Source organism: Callorhinus ursinus, unplaced genomic scaffold (assembly GCF_003265705.2).
Source record: "Callorhinus ursinus isolate GAN/ISIS: 27379988/994484 unplaced genomic scaffold, GSC_fseal_2.0 scaffold20, whole genome shotgun sequence".
In the NCBI taxonomy this organism is placed as follows: Eukaryota; Metazoa; Chordata; class Mammalia; order Carnivora; family Otariidae; genus Callorhinus; species Callorhinus ursinus.
This window is the reverse complement of record NW_027397082.1, coordinates 16999515-17023946: the sequence shown is the minus strand read 5'-3', so window position 1 is coordinate 17023946 and position 24432 is coordinate 16999515. Positions and strand designations below refer to the sequence as shown.

The following is a 24432-nucleotide window of genomic DNA, read 5'->3' as shown; positions in this document are numbered from 1 at the left end:
ACCCTGGAGTCCTGGGATCGAGTCCCGCATCGGGCTCCCTTCTGGGTGGGGAACCTGCTTCTCCCTCTGGCCCTCCCCCCTCTCATGTGCTCTCTCTCCCATTCTCACTCTCTCAAAATCAATCAATCAATCTTAAAAAACAAAAAAACAAAAAATCTGCTTTCCAACAGCCACTGCTGAGGTGCTTGTCTAGGTAGCTATGTTTCTAGCCCGCGGGGCTTCACCCAGACGCAGCTGAGTGGCCCGGGGCAGGACATCCGACCTACGGTCTGCCGAGTCACTGGCTGGCCAATCAGATTCAGATTCGGACTTCAAATTTTGAACTCAGAGAACCAGAAGCCACAGACCAACAGCAGGTGAATAGGCAGCTGTTTTAAGGGGACAGGAGGAGAAGTCAGGCTGCTCTGCAGGGAGAAGATCCCGGGGGGCTCTACATCTTGGGTACACCCAAGAGCGACATGGAGACCAGGGTGCCTTGATCTGGCTCGGGCCAACTCTCTGGTTCCCCCGGTGCCCGTGAAGCTGGGACGTACTTCACATCCTCAGGTTCGGTGAGATTTTTCTGCAGCCTTTCAGGTGTCCCTTGAGCAAGTCTGAGTGGACTTCTGTCCTCTGCTCACTACTCAGCTGGGACTAAAGCAGTGATTTTTGGACAGGACTGAGATGTGCAAACTCCCCAAGGCTGAGTGTTCTCACCTGGACAGTTTCCTCACCTGCATGGACCAGTGGAGCTCAAAATTCCTTGCCAGCACAACGCTTTGATCTTAGTCCTATAGCTACATGCCTCCAAGGAAGTGTAAGAACTCCCAGTGTTACCATGCTGGGGCCAGAAAAGAAACAAAGACTCAGAGAAGGAAAGCAGAGGCAGGAAAAGAATGAGCATCTGGTGACTCAGAGCCCCACGTCCTCCCAGGGCCCCTAGTCCTAAGAAGAAGGAAGCAATGCTGGAAAGCTAGAGACAAGCTTTGCTCAACACAGACCAGAGCAACTGGGATCCTGCCATCACCACGCTGCCAGAAGTCAGACCAGATTATACCTGCTTGAAGGCGAAGCCAATGTGGTCTTTGAGGCCTAAGAATTTCCCACAAAGGAGGGGTCTCAGGTACTGCTGTCTGTGGGAAGGGTGGAGGAGTTCCCAAGGGCAAGATAACAGTGACTTGTCAAAGCAAGCAAACCTGTTGAATCTCTCTGCTGGATCTGTCCCTGTTCATGAATGGAGAAAAAAGAGTGCTTTCTGGCTCGGCCCCAGGCCCACTGCTTGATCAAAAAGGATTTCCCTGAAGCCGCTCAGGTCTCACTTTGGGGGTCCTTGACTTCTGTCCACCTACATTCCCAGGAATAGGCTTGTCTTCGGTGCTGGGTACACATCAGATCCTCTCAGCTGTTGCTTGGCCCCAAGTTCAAAGGAACAATTAACAACCTGAATTCCCACAACCTACGACCACCGTGTTGGAAGGTGGGACAGAGAGTCATCCTTCTGATGTTCCAGGGAGACCTGTGGTCATCTCACCCAGCCCACGTCTCTCCCCAACCTGCAGTGTCACCAGCTTCTTGTGGCGATCCTACCCGGGATGAGCCTGTTCTCACCTTCCCCCCACGTCCTCTGTAGAGGGCAGAGATCTCAGCTGTTGGACTCTAAGAAAATGACTTAACCTCTCAGTCTGTTACTTGAGCCACAAAATTTTTGAAGAGCCTTCTACCGCATGGGGTCATTTCCTGATTCTAATAAAATGATAACATATCACATGGCATTGTTGTTTACTGTTTACTGACTCTGAACTGCCTTCCAGACACATCTCTCTTTAGACCAATGAAATTACAGAGCCCTGGCAAAACCACACCTCCAAATCACTCGGTGTCTATGATCCCAGGCAGAGGGCTTGGATGAGCAGGCAGAGCCAGAGGTTGGTGGACCCCTCCATGGACACTTTACTCGAGGGACTTCTAGCCAAGACAGAAGGGGACACAGGCAGAGTCCCTGCTCTCAGTGGGCAAGGCTAGGCCCTGCAGGGTGGGGATGGTGCTAACTGGGGCTACTGCCTCAACAATTGGAGTGGAAATGCCTTAACACGCCCACCATGTCCCAAGGTCAGAGGCATAACAATTGGGTCTTTGTTAGAGAGTTCAAAACCCTCACTCACCACTCCTTCCAAAGCCAGCTTACAGGATGCACAACACACCTCCCCTCCCCCACCTCAGCCGTCCAGCTTCCTGAACTGGGCAACCACTGTCCCAGGGATCTGCACTTTGGTCCTCTTGCTCTCTCCCCTCCACCTAGTTTCTCTGGTTAAACTGGCTGTACATGCCAGGCCCCCTGGTTTCTGCCAGCAACAGATAGTGTGGGTTTGCATGGCAGACCTAGCACTCCAGGGTCCCGGTGCAAACATGAGCTGCTAGGCAGCCCTCTCCACCAAAAGTAAAGATACAAAAGTCCTGGAGAAGGAGAAAAGCTGTGTTTGGGGAGGCTCTCTCCACCTGACATCTAGGGCCCTAAAAGGGCTCCCAGCCATGGAGTTCAGACCTGGGAAGAAGGCTCAGGAAGGTCACTACTCCAGCTTCTGCTTCTAAGCAGCCACCAAATTATCTCCATTTTACAGAAGGATTAAGTGAGGCCCAGAGGGATTAAGGGACTTGCAGCCATCTAGCCAGTAGGTGGTGGGCAGGATCCAAATTCCAGGGACAGTAGCTCCCTCAGAGGCTGTGTGTGTCATACTGGGGAGTCACATAGCCATCAGGGAGTCCTCAGGAGCGGAGGTGTCTCTACGCTTTTTCCAGGCCCCCACTCTGTCAGGGCTCCTAGGTAGGACTTCCAAGTATTCCTAGAATCCTGGGTATGGGATGGGAAGGTAGAGGGAGGACGTCCCTGGAATCAGAGTCTCCGAGCATGCTGACTTCCTTTTGTGTGGGGTCTTTTCCATCCTGGCCAGTGGCTGGTACCCAGAACCATGGGGGTTATATAGCTGTGCTGGTGACACAAGGCAGGGGAGGTGGCAGGAGGGTCTCTAAGCCAGAACTCTACTTCTGAGCAGCCCTGACCTTATACAGAGAAGTGGGCACATGTCTCCCCTCGGAACGCGCTCCAAAACGTCTGCCTCAGCAGGTGCCTCCGACACCATCAAAGATCCCTTCCTTTGGGTCTGGAGGTGCTCAGGGTTTCCAGAGCCAGGTCCCTGTGACAATGCCAGCTTCCTAGAGGGTAGGCGGGGTGAGGGGTGGGGACGAGTAGGTAGGGGTGGTACTAGAACAAAGGCTGAAGGCAATGGTGTGCAAGTAGCAGAGCAGTGTAGGTGCCTGGGGTGAAGGGCTCAGGCCTTAGGCTAGGGGTGTGGCTCTGCCAGGTGGGGACGGCCTTTGCCAACCACCTTGCCAATGACTCCAAGCACAAAGACAAAGCCTGACCTCTCTGAAAGGTCTGTCAGGACCCCAGACCCAGGAGGGCCAGGAGTCAGACCTATGTTGGCATCACAGCTCTGTTCTCAGGGAGCACAGCTCCTGAGCCTCCTGCAGCAGGAGCCTGAGCTCACCTTCCGGAACCAGGAGGTCTGCTGGGATTTCCTCAGCATCTCTACAGCTACTGGCTGCCCACAGGCATAGGAATCAGGGGCCCAGGTATGTCCCTGTTCTGCTTTTGCCCTCAGAGGACTCATTTCCCCTCAGTCTGTCTGTGCCCCGGTTACTCTATCTATAGAATGGGTACAGTCATCCTTTGGTCTGTCCTCCTTTCAGGGCTCAAAATATTGGAAGGGAAGGGAACTGAGCAGGACAGGAAAAGAAAACCAGGCCCCTCCCCTCTGGGAGTGTCCAAATACTGCCCAAAGAGGATCCCGTGCAAGGGACCTTCCCTTGCAGCTAACTGGAACCAAAACAAAACACCCCAGCAACCAATTCAAGCCCCAGCAGGATACAGGCAAAATGCTGATGGAGGTCTTGGCCCTGCACCCCAGACTGACCGATTCAGGCGCTCCTCCCTCCACGTGCAGAGATGCCTGCCGCACCTGTGGTCCCGGTGAGGACCGTGGAACCAGCAGCCCTTGGAGAGCCACGGGCAGGGCCCCAGACGAGACAAAGCCTCAGCTCCCAATGACAGGGCGGCTGTGGTAGGGCCCTCCCTGGCCCCCTTCTCCCCCTGTCTGGGCCCTCTTCCCAGGTCCTGGCAGCCTTCAGCTCTGCAGGGGGCAGTCAGCTCACCACCCAGACACTAGCCAAATCCCACAGGCCTAGCCTTTCCTGAGACAACCCGTGGGGTGACGTCATGGCCAGCCTTCCCCACCAGCTAGTCGGCTTATCTCGCCCCTGCCCAGACCCCGGCTTGGAAGATGGCGCCAACAGGGGAAGCTGCCCTAAGGTGCCCCCTGAGCCAGGAGCCACCTTCCCTGTGGCCTCAGTGGGCACGGGGACCCCAAACAGGGGCTGGGCTGTTGTACCGGCTTCTGCCACCCTGGCCTTGCATGCACACAAGCCGGTTCATTTCCCTGGGGCTGGGGAGACATTCTTCCACCACCAGGCAAAATGCTGGCCTGCAGCCCAAACCAACAGGGGAAACTTCGGCCTCCTCAGCCCTCTCCCCCACCAGATGGAAACAGAGTACAGCTGCAGAGGTGGGGGAGGAGGTAGGGAACAAAACCAGCCAGACGTCCGGCCCGTCTGTCCATCCCGGGAGCCAGGCCGGCCATCTGGGCACTCACCGCTCTCGTTCTTCTCGATGACATCCACCACCTCCCCGGCCTGGAGGCTCAGCTCCGAGTTCTCCTGCTTCTTATAGTTGGACACCACCACGTACTGTTCCAGGATCATGGGCTCGGCGTTGGTGTCGGCACCTGGCGAGGGCAGAAAGCATGCGGTGAGCCAGCGGCCGGCCATGGCCCCGCGGCCGGGGCGCCCCCTGTCCATCGGGGGAGGCTGCTCGGTCGCCAGCGCCGCTGCCGCTCCGAGGGGCCGCCCGCAGCCGGGGCTCGCAGCTCGCCGGGCCCCAAGGACAGGCCATATAGCAAGGCCCCACACCGGCCCGCTGCACGGCGGGGACCGGGGGACATGGGGAGCCGGGCCGGAGGGGGGGGGGAGGGGGACAGCCGGGCCGAGCGGAGGCCCGGGAACCCGAGAGGAAGAGCCCGCCGCTGCGATGAGTCAGTCACAGCCCGGCACAAGCGAGCTGGAGGAGAGGCCTGGTGCGGACGTGGTCTCCCCAGACCCCTCGGCTGGCAGGGGCGCGACGGGAGGGCCGCCCATGAGGGCTGAGGCCGAGCGGAGGGGGGGGAGGAGGGAGGGAGAGGGAGAGAGAGAGAGAGAGAGAGAGAGAAAGGCAAGGCAAGGAGGAGGGCTCGTGCCTCTCCTCCCAGCCTCTGTGAACCCAGAGAAAAGAGGCAGCGGTCCTCCCCTCGGGAGGGAGAGGGAGCGAGCAGCAGAGAAGTCTCCACAGCTCGGGCCCAGGCGAGAAGTCAAGAGGGTTTGAGGCCGCCAATCACTGGGGTTTACTCGCAACCCTTAAATAGAAACACATGAGACCCATCGAATGAGGAGCCAGGGGTGGAGGCAGGGGAGGGGGAGGAGGGCCGAGACTGTTTACTTGAAACCCAAGAAGAAAGTCCCAGCGCCAGCAGCCAGGCAAGCCCAGCCCGCCCCCCGCCAACTTTTCCTCAAGTTCGGCTCACCAAGGCGCTGCCACTGAGCCCAGGGGCCTGGTGCAGACAGACCAGCCCTAGCCCGGCTTCACTCCGGCTTGGTGGCTGCCCTCCGGCCACATGGAGACTGATTCAGTCTCCCTCTACCTTGTAGTGCTGGGCTTTGTGGTCAGGCTCTGGGAAGCCTCTGGCAGTTGAGCGGTCAAAAGGTGGGGCTCTGCAGAAGGAGGGCAGATGGGCTGTAGGCTCCCAGAGGTGGGGACAAAACACCTAAGACAGGGCATGCCCTGCTAGGAGCTGAAAGGAACCACAAACCAGAGACCTATTGGTCACCTCCTACAGGAAGCCTTCCCAGACCACCCGCAGCCCAAAGGGAATTCCTACCACACTTTAACTATGTGTCTACCACCCTATACATCTGTCAATCTCCTGGAAGCCTAGGGGACCCACCACCTGCATGGCTATAGAAATGGCTGAGAGGGTCCCTAGGTTCCCTACAGCTCCCTTGGTCCTTTAGCCTACAGCCACATTCCTTACACACCTGAGTCTAACTCGGCACATGGCCTGTGTCAGGCACGTACCCTGTCCCATTTTATCCTCACCACAACCTTTCTACCTTCCCATTTCACAAGCGACAACTCAGGTGCCTGGGTGGCTCAGTTGGTTAAGCGACTGCCTTCGGCTCAGGTCATGATCCTGGAGTCCCGGGATCGAGTCCCGCATCGGGCTCCCTGCTCAGCAGGGAGTCTGCCTCTCCGTCTGACCTTCTTCCCTCTCATGCTCTCTCTCTACCATTCTCTCTCTCAATAAATAAATAAAAATCTTTATTAAAAAAAAAACTCAGAGGCCCAGAGAGGGCAAGAGGCTTGCCTCAGCTCACACAGCTGCTATGAAGAGAACCAAACTCACTCAGTGTTTTAGGTTCAAGCCCATCTCTCTTTCCATTAAAGAACTGCCCCTCAGATTTCTGTTTCCGGGCACCCATTCTTCCAGCACAGTGATCTTCAACTTGGCTCCACAGAATTGCCTGGGGGGCTCTGAAAGAATACCGAAGCCTGGGTCCCACCCCCAGAGGTCCGATTTAATTGGTCGGTATTTTTTGGACACTCCCTCCTCCCCCGTGGTTCCCAGGTGCAGCCAGGGGAGGGAGGCACCGCTTAGACCTCTGGGTCTTTCTGTGAGGAAGGCCCCATCCAACCCAGGGCAGGGAGCAACAGAAGGAAAGAAACCCACTGCCCCTGACGGTTTTCTCCCATGAGGGGTGGGCCCCGGAGCCCCAGCTCAACCCTCTGGAGCCCCAGAAGGGACCCTGTCCCTGGCGAGCCCTGCCACATGGATCCGCACACGCACAGCCCCAGGCAGCCCCACCAAAGCCTGGATCGGATTTCAGGCAGAAATGCGACCAACAGCTGGGCAGCAGGGCCAGCCCACTCTGCACTCAGATGGGGCCAGCTTTTGCGCCTGCCCCTGCCGGCCCGACAGAGGCAGCACCGGGCATGGTGCTGACAGAGACTACCTCCCGCTCGCTGTACCCATGGGGGGACGGCAGTGCCTCGGTGGCCAAGAGCACCTCTTCAGTGAACCTAACACAAAAAGGCCCAGCCCCTGCCCTTTGAGATACAGGGGCTTCCTTTCAGTTTGTGGGAAAGGAAAACTCAGGCTACAAACAGAAAAGAGGAGCTCCCAGCGGGTCAGAGAGCTTCCAAACCCCAAGAGCCCAGATTATACTGACAATTAACAGCAGACCCTCAGGAGCTCACTCACAGTCAACACAATGCCAAGCACCTGACTGAGTCATTTTATTGTCTCGCTGGATCCTCACAACAAGCCTTTGTGGTAGGTTCTGTTATAGACCCATTTTATACATAGGCAGACTGAGGCTCATGAGGGTAAGCAGTTTTCCTAAGGTCACACAGCTGGGACTTGAACCCACACCCACCAACAGGGGGTCGCTCGTGTTCTGAACTTCTCTACTATATGCTGCCTGCAGAGAGCCATTGATCCCTGGTTCCCAGAGGGACCCTGCCTTACCCTATCTTTGACCCAGCATACAGTTGGTATTTAATAAAGACTGGAGTGTGGGTTCCTTGTTGACCGTTGCTACATCTGTTGAGCAGACCACAGGGCCTATTAGGTAGTAGGCATTCAGTAAGTGTGTGCAAGATGAATGAATGAAATGAACAAATAGGCAGAGAGATGAATGGAGTGATTTAGTGGTTTGTTTCAGAAGTCACTAGAGCTAAACCAGGCAGGGCCTCACCTCTGACATTTGGGAAAACTGGACAACTGTGGAAGGGGGAAAGGCGAGACAGGGAAACAGAGGCACAGAAGAGCAAGGAGCGATGAGTTTGTGGCCAAAAGCTGCTAGAGAGGACAAGCTGGGGTGCTGGGGAGTGGAGAGACCTCAGCTTAATTTAATCCAAGCCAAGGGAATCTGAGGCAAAATTTCAAAGAGGGGAAAAATCCCACCCCACTGCCCTGGCCCCTGAGCCCCTTGGAAAATTGGCCTAAGCTTTCTGAAGACTGACATTTCAGAACATAGGTAGAAAAGAGAACATTCTCCAGGGATTCCAGAGCACAGAAGACAGGCAGTGGCACCTCCTGGAGGCTGCTCCAAAGGCTGTGGGACGGACAGACGGACACACAGACACTCTGCCCTCCTGGCTGCACTCCCCTCCCCCAGCACATGCAGGCTCCCAGCTCCCTCTCTCTGGCATCTGCCTCTCAGGATGTTGCCTGCACAGGGCTGCCCGGGCAGGCGGGCAGGCGTACGAGGCGAGCAGGTATCCAGATGAGAAACCACTCGGCAGGCAGGCCGGTAGGTGATGTCATCCCACAGAGGCTGCTCTGGATCCCCTCCCAGCCAAGGCCTGGAAAATTGGGGGCTGGAGGAGTCAGCCCAAAGGAGGAGGAGGGGCAGGGGCAGTGGATGAAGGCTCTAGTCTTCAGACGGGAAGGGTTTGACAGAGGCACGGAGAAGGGGTGTACCCCTTCTAGAGAGGAGAGCCCCTCCCAGGTTGGAAGGGGGCTTTGTAACAGTCTTATCCAGGGATGGGCCCCTTATTACTCAGAGCCCCTGGCTGGATCTGCTAGGGTTCTGGCAGGTCCTTGGAGCCCTTCCCCACACCTGCATTCCTCCAACTACCACCTGGATGGACCCCTGGCTCCTGCCTGATTCTGCCTGCCAACTTAAACTTCGAAATGAGGTTTTTGCCAAGTCAGCCCCCTGCTCCAATACCTTCAATGGGTCCCTGTTGCCTACAGAATAAAGGCCAAACTCAAGCTCAGTCTTTCTGACAATCTGAGTTCCCAAGTTCCCTGACATATAACCCCCCTGTTCCAGGCCACGTTCATGAGTCAACATATGTATTGAGGGCACCACGTGCCCACCACACTGTTCTATGTAGCTTCTTAACCTCCAAGCCTTTGCCTTAGCTGCTCCCCGTGCCTGGAATGCCTTCGCTTCTTCCACCAACCCCAGTTCTACCCAACCATCTCTGACCCTCCAGGAGCTGCCTGATTTTACTCTAGCCATGGTGCTCACTCTTGGCCTCTGCTGGATTTGTTTGTGGGGCACTCAGCCCTAGTCAGCCGCGTGCTTTAGAAAAGAGTCTCCCTGACGAGAGTACTTGCCCCAGGCCTGGTGCCATAGGACAGGGCACTGGCCTCAGCTGCCTGTGATTCAAGATGCAAAAGCAGAAGATTCAAGTCTGAGGGTCTGAGGTCCAGTCCTGCTTTGCCCTTACTAGCTCTGTGACCCTGGGGAGGACACTTAACCTCTCTGAGCTTCAGTTTCCTCATTTGTAAAGAGGTACAGTACCAGTACCTACCCTCAATGGGTTGTTCTGTGCATGGAACTAGGTGATAGGGTTAATGCCCTATGTAAACTGTAGACACTGTTTATAAAGCAAACAGGAAATGGGAGACATGGGGAGGAGCAGGAGGGGTTCAGGTTCCCCTGCAGCCTCAGAACAAGCGGGCAGCTCAAGGCAAGGGCCACAGGCGCCAGGAAAAGGGTGGCTGTGGCTGTGTCCCTGAAACATGCCTCTCTCAAACCGCACCTCCTGGCAGGCAGTAGATCCTTGCCAGCTGGAGAGCCAGATCAGAGCCCCCTGGGCCCACTCTGGGGAGGATGCCAGGCTAAGCAGCCCCAGGACTCTTATCTACGAGGATCCCCCACATCAGCCCCTTCCCTCTGAGTTTCCTGCCTCATGCCCTCTCTGACATTCCAGGTGGGGAAACCAAGGCCCAGAGAGAGCTGGAGGCTTGCCCAAGACTCCAGCCCTGAACTCCTCCTCTGGCTGGTTTTCCCCGGCCCACACTGCTTCCCCTCAGCCTCTCACTCCAAACAGCTGGGCTCATCCTGAGAAGCCAAGCCCTGCGGTGGCCCCCGCCCCAGGCTCCCCACGTTCTCAAGGACCCCCCAAACCCTGGCATCCCACCAAAGGTCCCTCCAAGCCCCTCACAACTGGTTCCTCCTGGGCTGGACTTGGCCTGCCGGCTTCTCTACAGGCCTCCGGGCGGCCAGGCTATACGTTTCGTGAATAAAATGTATTGTTGTAGGCCAAGTGGGCTCTGGCTCACTGGCTCGTGGAGAGGGGAAAAAGGGATGGGAGCCCAGTGATTAGTCAGGCCCAGGCCCTAGTCACAGACAACACCAGAAGGATGACTGGAAGGAGCCTGGGACGGCAGAGGGGTCCTCCTGCCTGCTGCCTTTCTCCTCTGGCCCCCTCCCAGGACGTCCACCTCCTGTTCCCTGACCACAGCTGTGGTGGGGAGGGGCTGGCCCAGGCCCTCTGACCCTTCTGCCTTGTCCCCCAACTCCCCAGCCTGAATCTCTGCTCTCAGGTTTGGGCAGAATAGGGGTGTGTGTGTGTTTTCACTCTCAGAAATGGAGGGGCTCCTAGAAGCCCCTTCTGGAAACCCACCCCTCTGTGTGCTACCGTCTCCCTATAGCAGCTGAGAGCCCTAGACAGCCTCAGTAAGACCAGAGGCTAAAGGAAAGCCCCTGACCCCTGGCCCAGCTCTGCCTTGACACAAGGCACAGGCCCGAGTCCCTGAGGCCCACCCTGGGCCAGGCAGCCCAAAGCCTGGCAAGGCCGCCGAGGCAGAGGCGGGTCCAAGCTCTGGGGCACGGAGGCTGCGACATCAGTCACAGGATTCCCTGCCCTGCTGCAGCTCCCCGGTGAGGACCACTGGAAACCAGGCTGGGGAGGTGGCGGTGGCGGGGGGGGGGGGGGGAGGGGGGGGGGGGGGGGGGGTGTCTGGGACTTCGGCTCTCTGCCTCAAGTTAACTGCCTGAAGTGAGACTCACAGGGATGGCCCACCTCACAGGGATGGCCAGCTGAGCGATCGTACAAGATGACAGCTGCCTCATCACCTGAGCGCTTTCTGCATGCCGGGCTCCCTGGGAGGTGGCAGCGCACTGCTCAGGGAGGTTAAGTTCACACAGCCAGGACACGGCAGAGCCGGGGACAAACCCGCACGCTCTGGGTCCAGAGTGTATTTGTTTACACACTAGGCTATGTGCTCATCACCCATTGCAGGCTCCGAGGTTGGCCCTGAGGCCTAGAGAGGATTGGAAGGAGGGCAGTGAGTACAGCTAAGGGAAGGACAAGGGGGGACCCAGAAGCCGGGCTGGCATGCCGATGAAGGACCGCGATCCACCCCAGGCAAGAAGCTCCCACACGTGCATGCCCAGGACACACATGCTCACACATGCACTCGGGGCAGTACCTGTCACGTCCTTCTTGGGAGACTCAGCCCAGCTGGAGAGCCACACTTCCGAGTCCCCCGAGAGTAAGCAGCAGCAGGAGAGAGAGGAGAGTCAGAGGAGGAGAGAGAACCGTTAGGCAGGCAGGAGGTCCACCAGGCAAGTGGCTGCAGGCGCCGCTTTGGGCTGGCGGCGGAAGGCGGGGGAGGGGAGGGGAGTGATTTCCTGGCCCTGGGCTGGCTGCTGGGCGTGGGCCCGAGTGATTACAGAGGCGCTGGGACACAGCCGGCTGGGATGGGGATAATGAGGTGTCTGCCGAAACACAGGAATCCTCTGGAGCACAGAGAAGCCTACACAATCCCTGCCTGGAACGGGGCCCATGGGTTATCACTGCCTGGAGGAAGCAGCCTGGACCTTTCTCTCTGGCCATGTGGGTGGGTGGCTGGCCCCACAGGGCCCGGTGGCTCTAAGGATCCTCACCAGCCCAGCAGGCTCAGCAGCATGGACCTGGAACCTCAAACATCAGGGTTGGAGAGCCCAAGGCCAGTCTCCAGTCGTGGGGCACCTCACCACTGGGCTCTGATGTCTTGTCCAGCCCTAGCCCCAGCCCTTACCCAATCAGGAAGACAGGTCAGGGTAGATTGGAAAGAAGCCTCACTTTGGACTCTCTAAAACACCCCGACTCCAACCCAGAGGGACGGGGACCTTTAGTGACCATCAGAGATGAGGGCTCTGTCCCAGACTCAGACAGTCATGTCTGATCTGGGCCTCAGTTTCCTCATCTGTGAAATGAGGTTAGAAGTTGTCTTCCTGCCAAGAGGGAGGAGCGAAGTCAAAGAACCTAAAAGAACATACGATGGTGAGATGTGATAATAGTAATGTGATGAGGCAGAAAGCTCTCAGCTTAATCAGTGGGGTGAACAATTCTAGAATATCAGAGGATCAACATGTAATAAGCACTGACAGTATACCCACAGTATACAGAGACTCATTTACTGCCTCTGACAATCCCTTGAGGTGGATCTGCGTTTTTCACCCCATTTCACTGGAGGGGAAACCAGCCCAAGTTCCCACAAGCACAGAGTAGCAGGGTCAGAAACGGAATCAGGTCTGGAATCAGCCCCGGCGGGTGCTTTCTCTGCTGAATTTCTCATTGCCTCCAAAGGAGCACAGTGTTGGCTGTAGTGGGGAAAATAAGAAGGAAAGGCTGAGATGCAAGTCTGAGAGGCACCCAGTGCTGGCCAGGAAAGCTGCCTGACCCAATGGCAGATAGCAAAGATAACCGTAATGGCAGCAAAAGTTTACGTAGCACTTACTGTACACCAAGCATCGTGCTGAACACACACATGCGGTAATTCATTTGCTTTTCAGAATAAACCTGAAATGATAAGGTACTCCTTCCACTTCATAGGTGAGGAAAATGAACCAGAGAGGTTAAGTAACTCACCTAAGGTCACACAGCTAGTACCATGCCCATCTCGTGTGGGGCCACAGACTTCAGGCGATCAGTGGATGCTACCCATCATTTAAAGCACCTGATTCTCCCTTGCTCAGCAAGTCACCTACCAGTTGCAGGCTGGCTCCCCACGCAGAACTGGGAAGCCCAGCCCTTCCAGCTCTCACTGTAGCCAGCGGAGAGGGGGTCTGGTAGAGGGGTTTAGCAAGGCCTCCGGAGTCTGACTGTGTGGATTCTCCCCTATGAGGGACCTCCTTAGCCTCCCTGAACCTGTTCCCTCACTTGTAAAAATGGAAATGAGATGATATACTTCCTTTCTAGGTAGCTACGAGGATTAATGAGGTAATATGCAGTAAGTGCTCTGCATAGTGCCTGGTATACAGTCAGTGCTCAATGACGGTTAGCCACCATCGGCAACATCTCCCATGAGCTTGGTTCAAACCAACCCTGGGGCTACCAGGAAAATCCTCCTCCTGGGGCTGCAAGGTTGAGAACCAGACAGTGTTTGATACCAGATGTGCCAAGAAAACGCAGATGCCTTCCTGTAGACAACCCCCAAACACCAGGTCAGCTGGGACTGGGGGTAGAGACCCTGGAAACTGCACCCAGAAACAAACATCCTATGGCTGGAGCCTCTCACCAGGACTTGCAGCCCGAAGCCTCCCTGGGCAGCAAGAGCTATGCTGGCCCAGTTTTCATGTCCTGGTAGGGCTGACACAAAGTGGACATGCCCAGGCCCTCTGAGGCTTGAAGCTGGGGTGACAACTCCCTGCTGCTGTACCCCAAAGGTGGCCAAGTGGCCTGTCAGCCAGCAAGGCCATCCTAAGCACCCTGGGCAGGCCCACACCAGCTCTACCATCTGGCCCCACTCAGCCCTATGCAGACCGAGCTAAGAGGGTTCACATCTCTACCCATCTCTGCTGGCTTCGTTACTTTGCACACCGTCCATTTTGGTTTCTTTTGGGTTCTTCATAAGGAAAACTTTTGGAAAATGCTAACCTCTTTCAGTGAGCCAAGGGAAATTATTTGGCTTAGGCCTGGAGAACCGAGGAAGACTTACTTGTTCTGCTAGAACAGGGGTTAACAAACTTTTCCTGTAAAGGGCCAGAGTCACTAATTTTAGGCTTTGGGGGCCATGAGGTCTCTGTCAAGACTACTTACCTTTGCTGTTATGGTACAAAAGCAGCCCCTCCTACTCTGTAGAGGAGTGAGGAGGCTGTATACCAATATTAACTTTACTTACAAAACTACATGGTGGGCTGGGCTTGGCCCATGAGCAGTGGCTTGCCATCATCTTCCATGCTAGAAGATGAGGGCTGTCAGAGAGGGGGAGCTGCTATTTCCCTCAATGGGTGGATACCCCCAAATCCTAGGGGAGAGAGGTGGGGACCCTTGGCCCACCTAGACTAAAGGCTCACAAGGTCTATGCTGCTTGGAGGATTTTTTCAAGAATTATCTCGAATGGCCTGATGCCCTTCCAGGTCCTTGGGGTTTGGGAATTTGGGAAGGCCTGTGGGGGGAGGGGTGTGGAGCAGGACAGGAAGAAATCCCTCGGCCTCTGGAAACAGAGCCCCACTGCTAAGTGTGGAACAACCCAAGCTCATGCCCACCCCCTGCACCCCCCATGAGCAGGCCTTCCCTTCACTCTCCAAAGGAAAATGGGAAGTGGACCAGAAACGAGCCTGTCTTTTTAAAAACATGATTTATTTCCCAGCCCCCTGGATCTGCAGAATTAATCCAGTTCCGCTGCTCCCACCCCAAATCTCTCCCCACGTTGGAGTGCCTTGTCTCCAGCCCACCCGAGCAAGGCCTCACCCAGGGTGGGAAGGACACCCCTCCCGCCCCGCCTCCTTACAATGAACAGAGGAGGAGAGACCCTGGCTCACAAACCCCGGCCCTCCAGCCAGGAGGCAGACGAGGCTGCCGGCTGTGGGCTGGGAAAGCAGAGACAGAGGGACGGGATGAGGGAGCGAGGGACAGGCACAGCCAGGTGAGCAGCTGTGACCGAGACAACCCAACAGCTTCCTGCCCTCCAGCCATCTCCCCCACCTCCCCTGGTGACAGAACCAAGGGCGCTACAGGGCAGCGGCAGGGGCAGTGGAAGGCCAGGGGCTCCAGACTGGGAATCTGCACAACTGGTTTTGCTAAAAACCAGCCTCTGTGACCTGGGGCAAGTGGCTCAACTTCTCTGAGCCTCAATGCTCAGGTCCATAAAATCAAGCATTTGGGCCTAGCAACAGCCGAGGTCCTTGTGTGATGTTCTAGGCTCTCCCAGCAGAAACCTGCTAGTCTCCATAATGCAAGTACTCCACAGCTGAAATGAATCTTTCTAGAGAACTAGACCACCTTTCCAGGGAAAACCACTTAAACACATACTCAGTGTATGGAAACTCAAGTGAAAAAAAAAAAAAAGCAATTCATTCAAGATGCACAGAGGGCAGAGAACTGAGGCAAGAATTCTTTTAAAATCTTGCTTCTTGTGTTTACCCTACCACTCAGCTCCCTGATCCTGGGACATTTAGCCCTTTCTCTGGGCCTCTTTTCCTTCCGTACAATGGGGATAAAAATACTTACCTCGTCTTCTTTGTAGGGTTGTTTTGAGCGTGCAATGGCCTAATGCCTGTGAAAGGTTCTGGACAGGGAGGAATGAGGACAGAGAGGGAGTGGGTGATGGGGACAAGCTGGTGACTGCAGCAGTGTGTGAGGGGGAGGCAGGTGTGGAGACAAGCCCCTCCCTTGGCCCTCCCACAGCACTCCCCTCCCTCCCACGGCCCCCCCTCCCTCCCACGGCACTCCCCTCCCTCCCACGGCCCTCCCTCCCTCCCACGGCACTCCCATCCCTCGCAAGATCAGCCAGAATCCAGGCCCTGAGAAGACCAGGTGCCTGCAGCTCCTGGTCACATGCGGTGACCCGAGGATACTTCTAAGATGCTGAACCTGCTTCTTGTCAGGTCCAGGTGAATATGAGAAATCACTTAACAATCACACAGGTGCCCCTGCCTGGAAGGAACCCCCAAACAGGAGACACCCAAGTACTACATGAAAACACACCTGGATAGAGCCAGGTTAGCAAAGGGACTGGGTCCTAATATGGTTTCTCTTAACCTTGAGTAACTCCACAGCAGTGAGAAGTGGGTTCAATTTGCCCAAATCTAGTCTCAAACCACGTCTCCAGGAATCCTTCCCTGGTGTAAAGCAAGTCCCACCCATTCAAACTAATAAATCCAGAGTGGGCTGTGAGCCCAGGTGGGAGAGACAGGAGAACAGCATGAACTCCTTGGAGAACAAAAGCTAACCAAGAGCTCAGGGGACCAGGGCAGGGTCACTCACCTCACTGGCCACCACAGCCCAAGCCCCGAGGCCCCTGGGAGGGGAGGAGAAGCAGGGACCCCGCCAGGGGCCCCGAGTGGAATGAACACCCCCTGTCTTCTCCAGGTCCTTCCATTCTTCCAGATCTCCGTCTCCTTGAGCTCCCAAGACCTCCCCCTCCTTGGGAATTCCATTGTTCTTCCCACTGTAGCCTTGAGATCTGCTGGAGCCTAGTCTTTCCTCCCCGTTTATACAACTAATCTTCGAGTTTCCTATAGGCCCCACGTTTCTTTTCCTTTTGGACTAAGCTGCTTGGCCGTAACAGGAGGTGCTTACTTGGCCAGGAGCGGAATATAACCCCTGTTGGAGGCACTATTGGGTCACAGACATGAAGGAGCTCAGGTCTTTACAGCAGCCCTCCCGGGCTAACAGTCCTTTGCAAAGAATAGTTCCTTTACAAAGAAGAAGTAGTGTGGCCTACGTGATATGTTCACTTGAGGGGGCCTGAAATAGGTCTAGGAAAAGCATGGCACAAATTAAGATGGCTAAGAAAGGAAACAAGCAATAATTCAAACATGAATTCCAATCCGAAGCCACATGGGTGTGAGTTTGGGAGTGTGTACGATGATGGTAAGGCGTGTGTGCTCCCGCTCACATGGTCAACTCCTGCACCTGATCCAGGGTGAGCAGCAGCCTCCAGCTCATCAGAAATACTTATGGCATGAAAAAAAAATCATGCCCCTGGACTGCAGCAGTGAGGGATTAATGTGGCAGCTCAGACCCCTGGCCCTGCCTCCTACTCTCACAGCCTCTAAAGCGGGGCTCACTTCAGGTGCATGTGACCCAGGCTACCCCACAGAGCCCCACGCTGAGAAGGGCCCTGCGCTCGGTTTAATGCTCTTCTGTCCCTCATTTGAAATCCTGAATCATTTACGACCAAGAGGCCCCATAATTATGTAGCTGGTCCTGCCTAGGGTCTAAGGTTTCAGGGCCACAGAACTCTGAGCTAAATAAATAGAAGTACTCAAGAATAAATTTAGTAGGGCTGGATTTCTGATGCATATCATCTTGAAGACAGAAGGCAAATCATAAGTGGGAAGACCCAGCCATTGTCTGTCTCCAGGTCCCATCCCCACCAACATCTCTGGCTTCTTGGTGGTATCCCAAAGGCTAGAAGGAGCATGTGGGGACTCAGGACCACAGAGGGCAAGAAATTTGCCCAAGATCACACAGCAAGTGAGTGGCAGAGCTGGGGCTAGAAAATTTATACCAGTTCCCACTTTGTAACACTCATGCTAGGCACTGTGCTCAACATTTTAATTTAAAATGTTTAAAACACTAATTTAATCCTTACAATAATCTGTATTTTACAGATGCAAAAAGTGAGGCTCTTCCCAAGGCCCACCAGGAAGACTTGAGTCCAGGCAGGCCGGCTGGCTGGGAATTGGGAACAAAGGGGCCTAAAACAGGGGACTTCATTCTCCGGATTCTCCCCCGCCATTGGCTAAGGGAGGCTCATTATTTCTGTTAGGCTTCCCTTTGTACATGCAGCCATATTCCTACTCATTTTGCTCTCAATAAGAAGGGGTCTGCCTTCTTCCCCAGGAGCTGTCTTTCCGGGAATCCAGAGTCTGTGTGGGGGCAGCCCAACCCCAGGCAGGAATGTACTACTGACCCTCGGGCCACTGAGCTATGCAGTCAGAGAACAGTCAGTTTCCCTGCTCAGGTGGGGTGGGGGCTGGGACTGTGCCTGGAGCCCTTCCATAGCCCCTCAGGGACTAGGTCTGAGGGCACCCACCTAGACCACCCAGGGCCCACAGCGCCAGTGGGTGTGGGCAGAGGGGCCATGGATGCCTCTGGGAACTCTGCACAGAGGGGGCTGCCCTGCCAGAGGGTGGCAGGCAGATCTGCTGCTGAAAAGACCCACAGCATCCTGGTTAAAGACAGGTGCTGTGGTTAGTCAGAGGAGCCGTGGGTGGGCAGAGGACAGAGGGGTGCTGGGTGGGGAGGCCAGCGGGGTTCCGAGCCCCACTCCCAGCAGCTGCTGCCTGACCCCATCGTAGCCCCTTGGGCTGGGTCTCCCTCTCAGTTCTCAGGTTCTCACCTCGCCCCATGCTGGGGCGGTGGTGTGCAGAAAAGAGACAAACTTAACACTGTTCCGAGGTCCAGGATCCCAGCCACCTCCCCACTCCCTGGGGTGGTCTGCCTTGGTGGTCCTCTCCCACTTACTGGGATGTCCCCCTCCCATCCCCCCACCCACCAGCTCCCCCAGCCAAAGCCAGGCTCTGTGATGAGGCAACAGCAGAAACAGGGGCCAGTGGAGTGGGATGAGGTAAGCAGCTGCTGGGTCCCTGGGTCCCAGGCCCCCCCGGCCCCCCAGCCCCCAGTCCTGGGGTCCGTCTGTCTCCCTGGCTCAGTCTCCACTAGAGCCATGACTGAGTGAGTGATGGAGAGCAACAGCAATGGACCCAGGACCAACATTCCCATCCCAGGGCTACAAAAAGTGCAACGTCTTGTTTTCTCCAGACTGGACGCTTGAGATCTGATTATCAGTGAATCAACTACCAATAATTTAATGAGCATCTACCATGTGCAGAGCAGGGTGCCCCTGGCTATGACAAACTGACTCTCCACCATCTGTCTCCAAGCTTGGGGCACAGGGGCACACATATTTACCCAGGCGCTCCTGTCTATATCAGGAGTCACAGGGGTTTGGGAGGGAGGCGCCCTCACCCACTTGCCTGGCACCTCAAGTGCATCCTCACTTCCCGAGGCTGCCCAGACACAACTGGAGGGCAGGCTGAGGCCAGACAGAGCAGGCTGCACCGCAGGTGAGGGTCTGCGGGGGGCGACGAAGCAGGGAGGGGTCCCAAAGGCCCCACATCTGTAATGAGACCCTCCTCTGGGGCAGGATTCACAATGTTTCAGCTGACATCTGGCTGGACACTGCTCTCCATTGGAACGGAACGCGGGTGGGGCTGAGGGGTTAGGGGCTAGGGGCAGAGTTCAATCCTGAACTGAGATTGAGGCTGCCCCATTTTCCAAGGTCTGCCAGCCTCCCTCATCTTGCCCTGGGCAGGATCTCTGTACTGTTCACCAACTGTACCAGCTGACTCCAGAATGTCTGGCTAGCGCTGTAGTCCTAGCAAGCATCTGGAAGACAGTAGGTGCTTAATCGAAATATATTGAGTCTCTCCAATCAGACCTGAAGTTCCTTCAGACTCTTAACCCTGTCACAGCACCCCGAACATAGTAGGTGGTGCCCAATAAATTTTTAGTGGCTGATGGAAGGGTGCATACTCATTACACTCAGTCCCAAGGGCATTGTGGGGAAACTGAGGCCCAGCTTACCCCACTGCCCTGGGGTCCTCTTGGCACCCAGGGCCCTGCATATTCTCTAGTCCAGGTTTTGCCCCTTGAGCCACATACAGGATAAGACCCTGGGCCTTGCTTGTGCTGGGCAGACAGGCTCATGGAAAGCCACCCCCCCCCGCCCCCGCCCAGGCCCAGCAGAACATCCCTGGAAGGCTCTGGTCCAGCATCTGCTATAAAGCCCTTCAAAGAGATTATTTAAAAAAATTTATCCATAACCAATATGGTCTATGGCAAGATGGATGTTGCAGGAAATGGGAGTCTGAGCAAGAACAACGGGCTTATCTCTCATGTCTGCTGGGAGCAGCCCCTCATAGCGTGTGCCGGCAACCCCTGGGCCTCTCCTCACCCCCATCCCTCTCTTGCTCTGTGTGGGTCTGGACCAATCCCCTGAGCCCTCAGATGCCACGTAAACAGAACAGTGTGAGTGTGTGTATGTGCGTGCGTGTGTGTGTCTGTGCACACATCACTGCTTGGGAAATCCCCACATCTGGTTCACACGTGACCAAGCTGTTCCCAGAAGGCACAACTGGGAGGGCCTGGAGGACAGCAGAGGGTCAGGAGTGTGTGAGCTCTCTGGGGAGCACAGAGTTAACCCTCTGGCACCAGAGCTCAGGATCTCCGGCTAATGCTGGGCTTCTCTCCCCAGGAGAAGCCAGGAAGGAGACTGGTGCCCAGAGAGCTTTGTCCTGGTTCATTACGCAAGTGGGGGAAAATGGGTCCCCCTCATCTTCACCTGCAATATGAAAGGCCTGCTTCTTCCTCTGTCCTATCAATCAGGGTCAATCATCAACCACTGGGGAGACTCCCTGGCTGGAGAGTCCTTCCCCAACGGAGATCAATTAGTCAGATTTTAATGAGCGCCTTGAGGTCCCGGGCACCTGGCTAGGGCAAGCATGGCCCTGGAATTGTATGCTCTTTCCACAGACAAGGATGTGTGTCCCCCTGGAGACAGCTGGAAGCCAGAGTCCTCCTGATGATAAGTTCTCTCCAGCCCAGGCACACGGATTAATTTTATAATTAGAGCTTTTTAAGCTTCAGCGACATCAGCAATCGAGTGGCCGTCTGCGACAGCATCTCTGAAACAGCACCACCCAGTAGGTACTGCAGAGGTATGGAAGACGAGCCTCAGCCTAGTTTAGAGGATGTGGCCCCGCCGATGCTGAGACTGGCCAGATGTCCTCTGTACGGCCACTCTCCCTCTTCTCCAGGCTGACTCATTTAAAAACCTCCGGGAACCGGGGTGGAAAGCCTTGCTCGGCACCCCCCAGGCAGGGCTGTGTGCCTCCCACAAGCAGGCTCCCTCGCGCTCGGCCCCACCTCCGCTATAGCACTTGGACGTTGTAGCGTTACTGCTGTTTACTTTCCTTCCTCCTCCAGCCGACTGACAGTCCTGAAAATGGGGACCCCATCCTACCTGTCTTGGTACCCCACGCCTTCCACGGCAGGGCCTGGCAAAGCAGGTGCAGGGCAGAGCCATGGAGGTCAGCTACGGGTCTGGCAGGAATGAGCTCCTCCCAGCAGGGAGTCCAGGCCAGCATCCCTTCAGAAACCAGCTTCCTATCAATTCATCCTGGAAGGGCACCCCCGCCCCCACCCCCGGCCCCGGGGGAGAACAGCCTTGAATGTCCACTAAGCTGTGCGCTTAGAGCAGAGAGAGAAACCAAGGTCATCAGGGAAGCTGAGGAAAGAGCCCTCTTCTGCACAACCCTGTGATCAAATGCAAATGAGAAGCGGTAGAGGGCTCTTGGCACAGATGTGGTCCCAGGGAGGGATGGTGCAGGGCAGGGAGCTGACAGACCAGAAGAACTTGTCCCATCCTGAAAGATCTGCCTGAAGGGTGTTACAGCTGCATGTTTGCTCAGTTTCCCCAGGGGGCCACTGCCAAGGTACAAAGACAGTCTTAGTTTGGCCTCTGGTCCCCAGTCTGTCATCACAGCTTTATAAGGACCTCACCCTCCTGCTGGGGACACTTATGCACCCAACCCTGACCTGGATCCAATACGAGGGGAGAGGCAGCCCCCACACCCCTGTGGGGTGTCCTCCAACCCTGTACCCAAAAAGTTAGCCAGAAACAGGGTCAGGGGGAAGGATCACCGAGAGGTGATGGCTCTTCCTTCTGAGCACAGGGACGTGAAGGGAACTTGACACGGCCCAGTTTCCGCGGTATAAGACTCCAGTTCTAACCTTAACAAATACATCTTCGTCCCAGCTGCCTGGGTCATGCGTGGCAACGACAAGATCCAGGGAACAAAGCAGAAAGAGTCAAGGAAAAAGGCTCCCCCCCCCTCCAAATGTCTAATTTTTACTGAAACTTTGGAAAATTTTTCTTTGCCTTCACATTTCAGAACTGACCAATTATAAAAAGGCCATGAGCCAACTAAGTCACACACGCCACATTTCTGTTTCTAAACAAAGTAACCCTAGATCAGAAAAAGGTGCTAAAACAATAAGTAATGCACATTTCCCCCCAAATCTTTGTTTTTCCGCTGGCTTCATCATTACTGGAAATGTTGCCTCTTCTGTCACATGCCCATAAACCAGAAAGTCGAAGTGAGGAACACATTATTTTCTGGCTGAGGGCTGTGGTGGGAAGCCTTTCTTTGCTGGACCACAACGTGGGTGTTTCCTACCCCCAAGAAGACAACCTTGTAGAAAGAAAAGGCAGATGGAATCTTGTCACTGTCTCCTGATGAGGCCAGCAGGGAGGCCAGTGCTTGGGGAGGCCCCTGGGCCTTTCTCCAAGCCTGGACTGCTGGACCATTGCTCTCTGTCTCCCGATGGGTCCCCTTTCCGCCTGGTGGCCGTCTCCCCCACTTGGGAGACAGCTGAGGGCACCTTCAGGGCCAGCCCCATCAGTCCGGGGCACTTCTACCCCGAACACCGCCATCAACCCACGTGGATGGCCCATCTCAGGTCCGAGCCTGGCTTGATCTCACAATCCCTGGAGAGCCCATCAACACTCCCGGGCCCCGCCCACAGAGAGGCTGATGCGGCAGGTCTGGGCAGGGCCTGGGATCTTGTACTTCAGCGAGCAGCCTGAGCACACCTCCAGCCTTTCATCTGCTTTTCAATTCAGGACCATCTTTCTACTTTCCTAGCAGAGGAAGCTGCGAGGCTGCAGCGTGGGGCAGAGAGAGGCTCAGCAAGCAGGGCCAAGGGAGCGGGGCTAGCTGGGGTGGGCCGGGGGATGCCAGGAGCCCTCCGCGTGCCTCTGACCTGGGCTCCGTGTCCAGGCCAATGGGGCAGTGGGGCCGCGCTCCCTCTGGCTGGGGGAGGGGTGGTGCAGACAGACAGACAGACAGACAGACACACACACACACACACACACACACACACACACACACACACACACGAGCAGCGCGTTCACTTTCTCCATCCCATCACTGCCACATGGGCTGTGTGTGGAGCTGCCAGATCAATCCACCTCCTTTCATTTCCAATTAACTGGCTTTGAACTCCGGGGGTGACATCAGGCTGAGGACCCGGAGCCACGAAAATGAGAATTGTTTAAAAACACCAGCCCTGATGAGATGTGCCAGAAGGCGATGCCTTCACGAGACACGTTCACTTTTGGAACGGGCTGTTGGAGGGTGCCAGGAATGTCTTGGCCATGTTCGCCAAGCAGCCTGGGCCTTTCTCACTGAGGATGGGTTTCTTGGGCAGACAAGAAAGCCTTGGAAATTGCTTTGAAAAGACTTGCTGATCTTGCCTCTAAAGCCTCCTTTCCAGACTCATCTCCCATTGTCCCTGCTCCCAGCCCTCTCTCCACTCCCGCCAGGCTGGACACCTCTCCTTACCTCAAATTCCTCACCCCGATTCCAGCCTCTGAGTCCTCGCTCATGCCCAGCCCTCCCACCAGAGTGCCCACCCCTCTGTTCATCCTCAGCCTCCCCCATCTTCCTAGCCCTGTCCAACAGCCTGCGGATCTGCAACCTAGCCTGTCTTGCATTTGTTAATGAGTCCCCGACAATATCCCGCTTTCTTAGTTGAAGCTCGAGCTCTATGGGGCCAGGGACAGCAATCACTTAAGAGAAACGAGAGCCTCTAGGAGAGCTGCCCTCTGGAGGGGAGTGAAGGCTGCTGCTGTCTGCTGTGTCTCTGTCCCCTCCCCCTGTGGCAGGGGAGCAGGTCAGGCCTGGGGCCAGGATAGGGCACCTTGCCCTACAGGGGCCTTCATCTTGGGGGAGGACAGCCCCAGAGGCCTTACAGCCCCGCTTTCTCCACATGCATCGTAATGGCCCTACTCACACCTCTACCTAGTTCCAGGGCCTAGGGGCAGTGTGACCTGCAGGGGACCAGTTCTGCCCACTCCCACCTTGGACAGGCAGAGCCCCTCTCTTGGCGTTCTCTACAGGAGGAAGGTAGACAAACTTTAGAGTAGCCAGTACTTATGGGCTTTAAGCAAATCCACTTCATTAAAAACCAAATTCATACAAAGACAAATGAAGAGGATAGTAGTCACATCCTGTAAAGAAACCTTTTCCCCAATTACGAATCCCTTACGACCAATAAGTTCCCTCTAGATGCCTCAGTGGTATTCTCTTGGGGCAGCCCCATCCCAGTCTATGGACCCTCCCTCCTAGAAGCCTTCAGAACCCAAGTCCTGGTCACCCTTGGGCCTTGGCACAGGATGGAACAGACTTCAGCGGAAGAGGTGTGGATCAGAAGGGCCAGATTCAAATCCTGTGTCTACCTGGCCAGGTGACCTGGGGCAAGTCCCTTAGCCTACCTTTCCTGGTCTATAAAATGGGGACAAGACCACCTGCCCAGGTTGTTGCAAGATTTACTAGCGATTATGAGATGGTGCACACTCCACCTTCTCCTGTCTGATTGAGAGGGCTCACTTCTTGGAGGAGGGCAAAGAGCAAAGCCAGGGGTCTCTCCTGTTTGAGAGCTGGATACCTATGATACTGCCTCCTATTCATAATAAAAATGGCTTAACCCTCGGCGAGCGTTTACTG

General features: G+C 55.7%; 1 protein-coding gene across 4 annotated transcripts in view; it reads right to left on the bottom strand.

Moving 5' to 3' along the window:
* Window positions 1-24432, bottom strand: part of SH3PXD2A (SH3 and PX domains 2A) — a 235606-nt gene that overhangs the window by 52546 nt on the left and 158628 nt on the right. For 2 of the 4 annotated variants that reach the window (XM_073904239.1, XM_073904238.1), the window contains exons 7-8: window positions 11355-11399; window positions 4686-4817 (exon numbers count right to left, since the gene is read on the bottom strand). In XM_073904239.1, the coding sequence (XP_073760340.1) occupies window positions 4686-4817; window positions 11355-11399 (177 nt within the window). The remainder of the gene's footprint in view (window positions 1-4685; window positions 4818-11354; window positions 11400-24432) is intronic. The other 2 variants (XM_025880796.2, XM_073904240.1) reach the window with 1 other exon arrangement.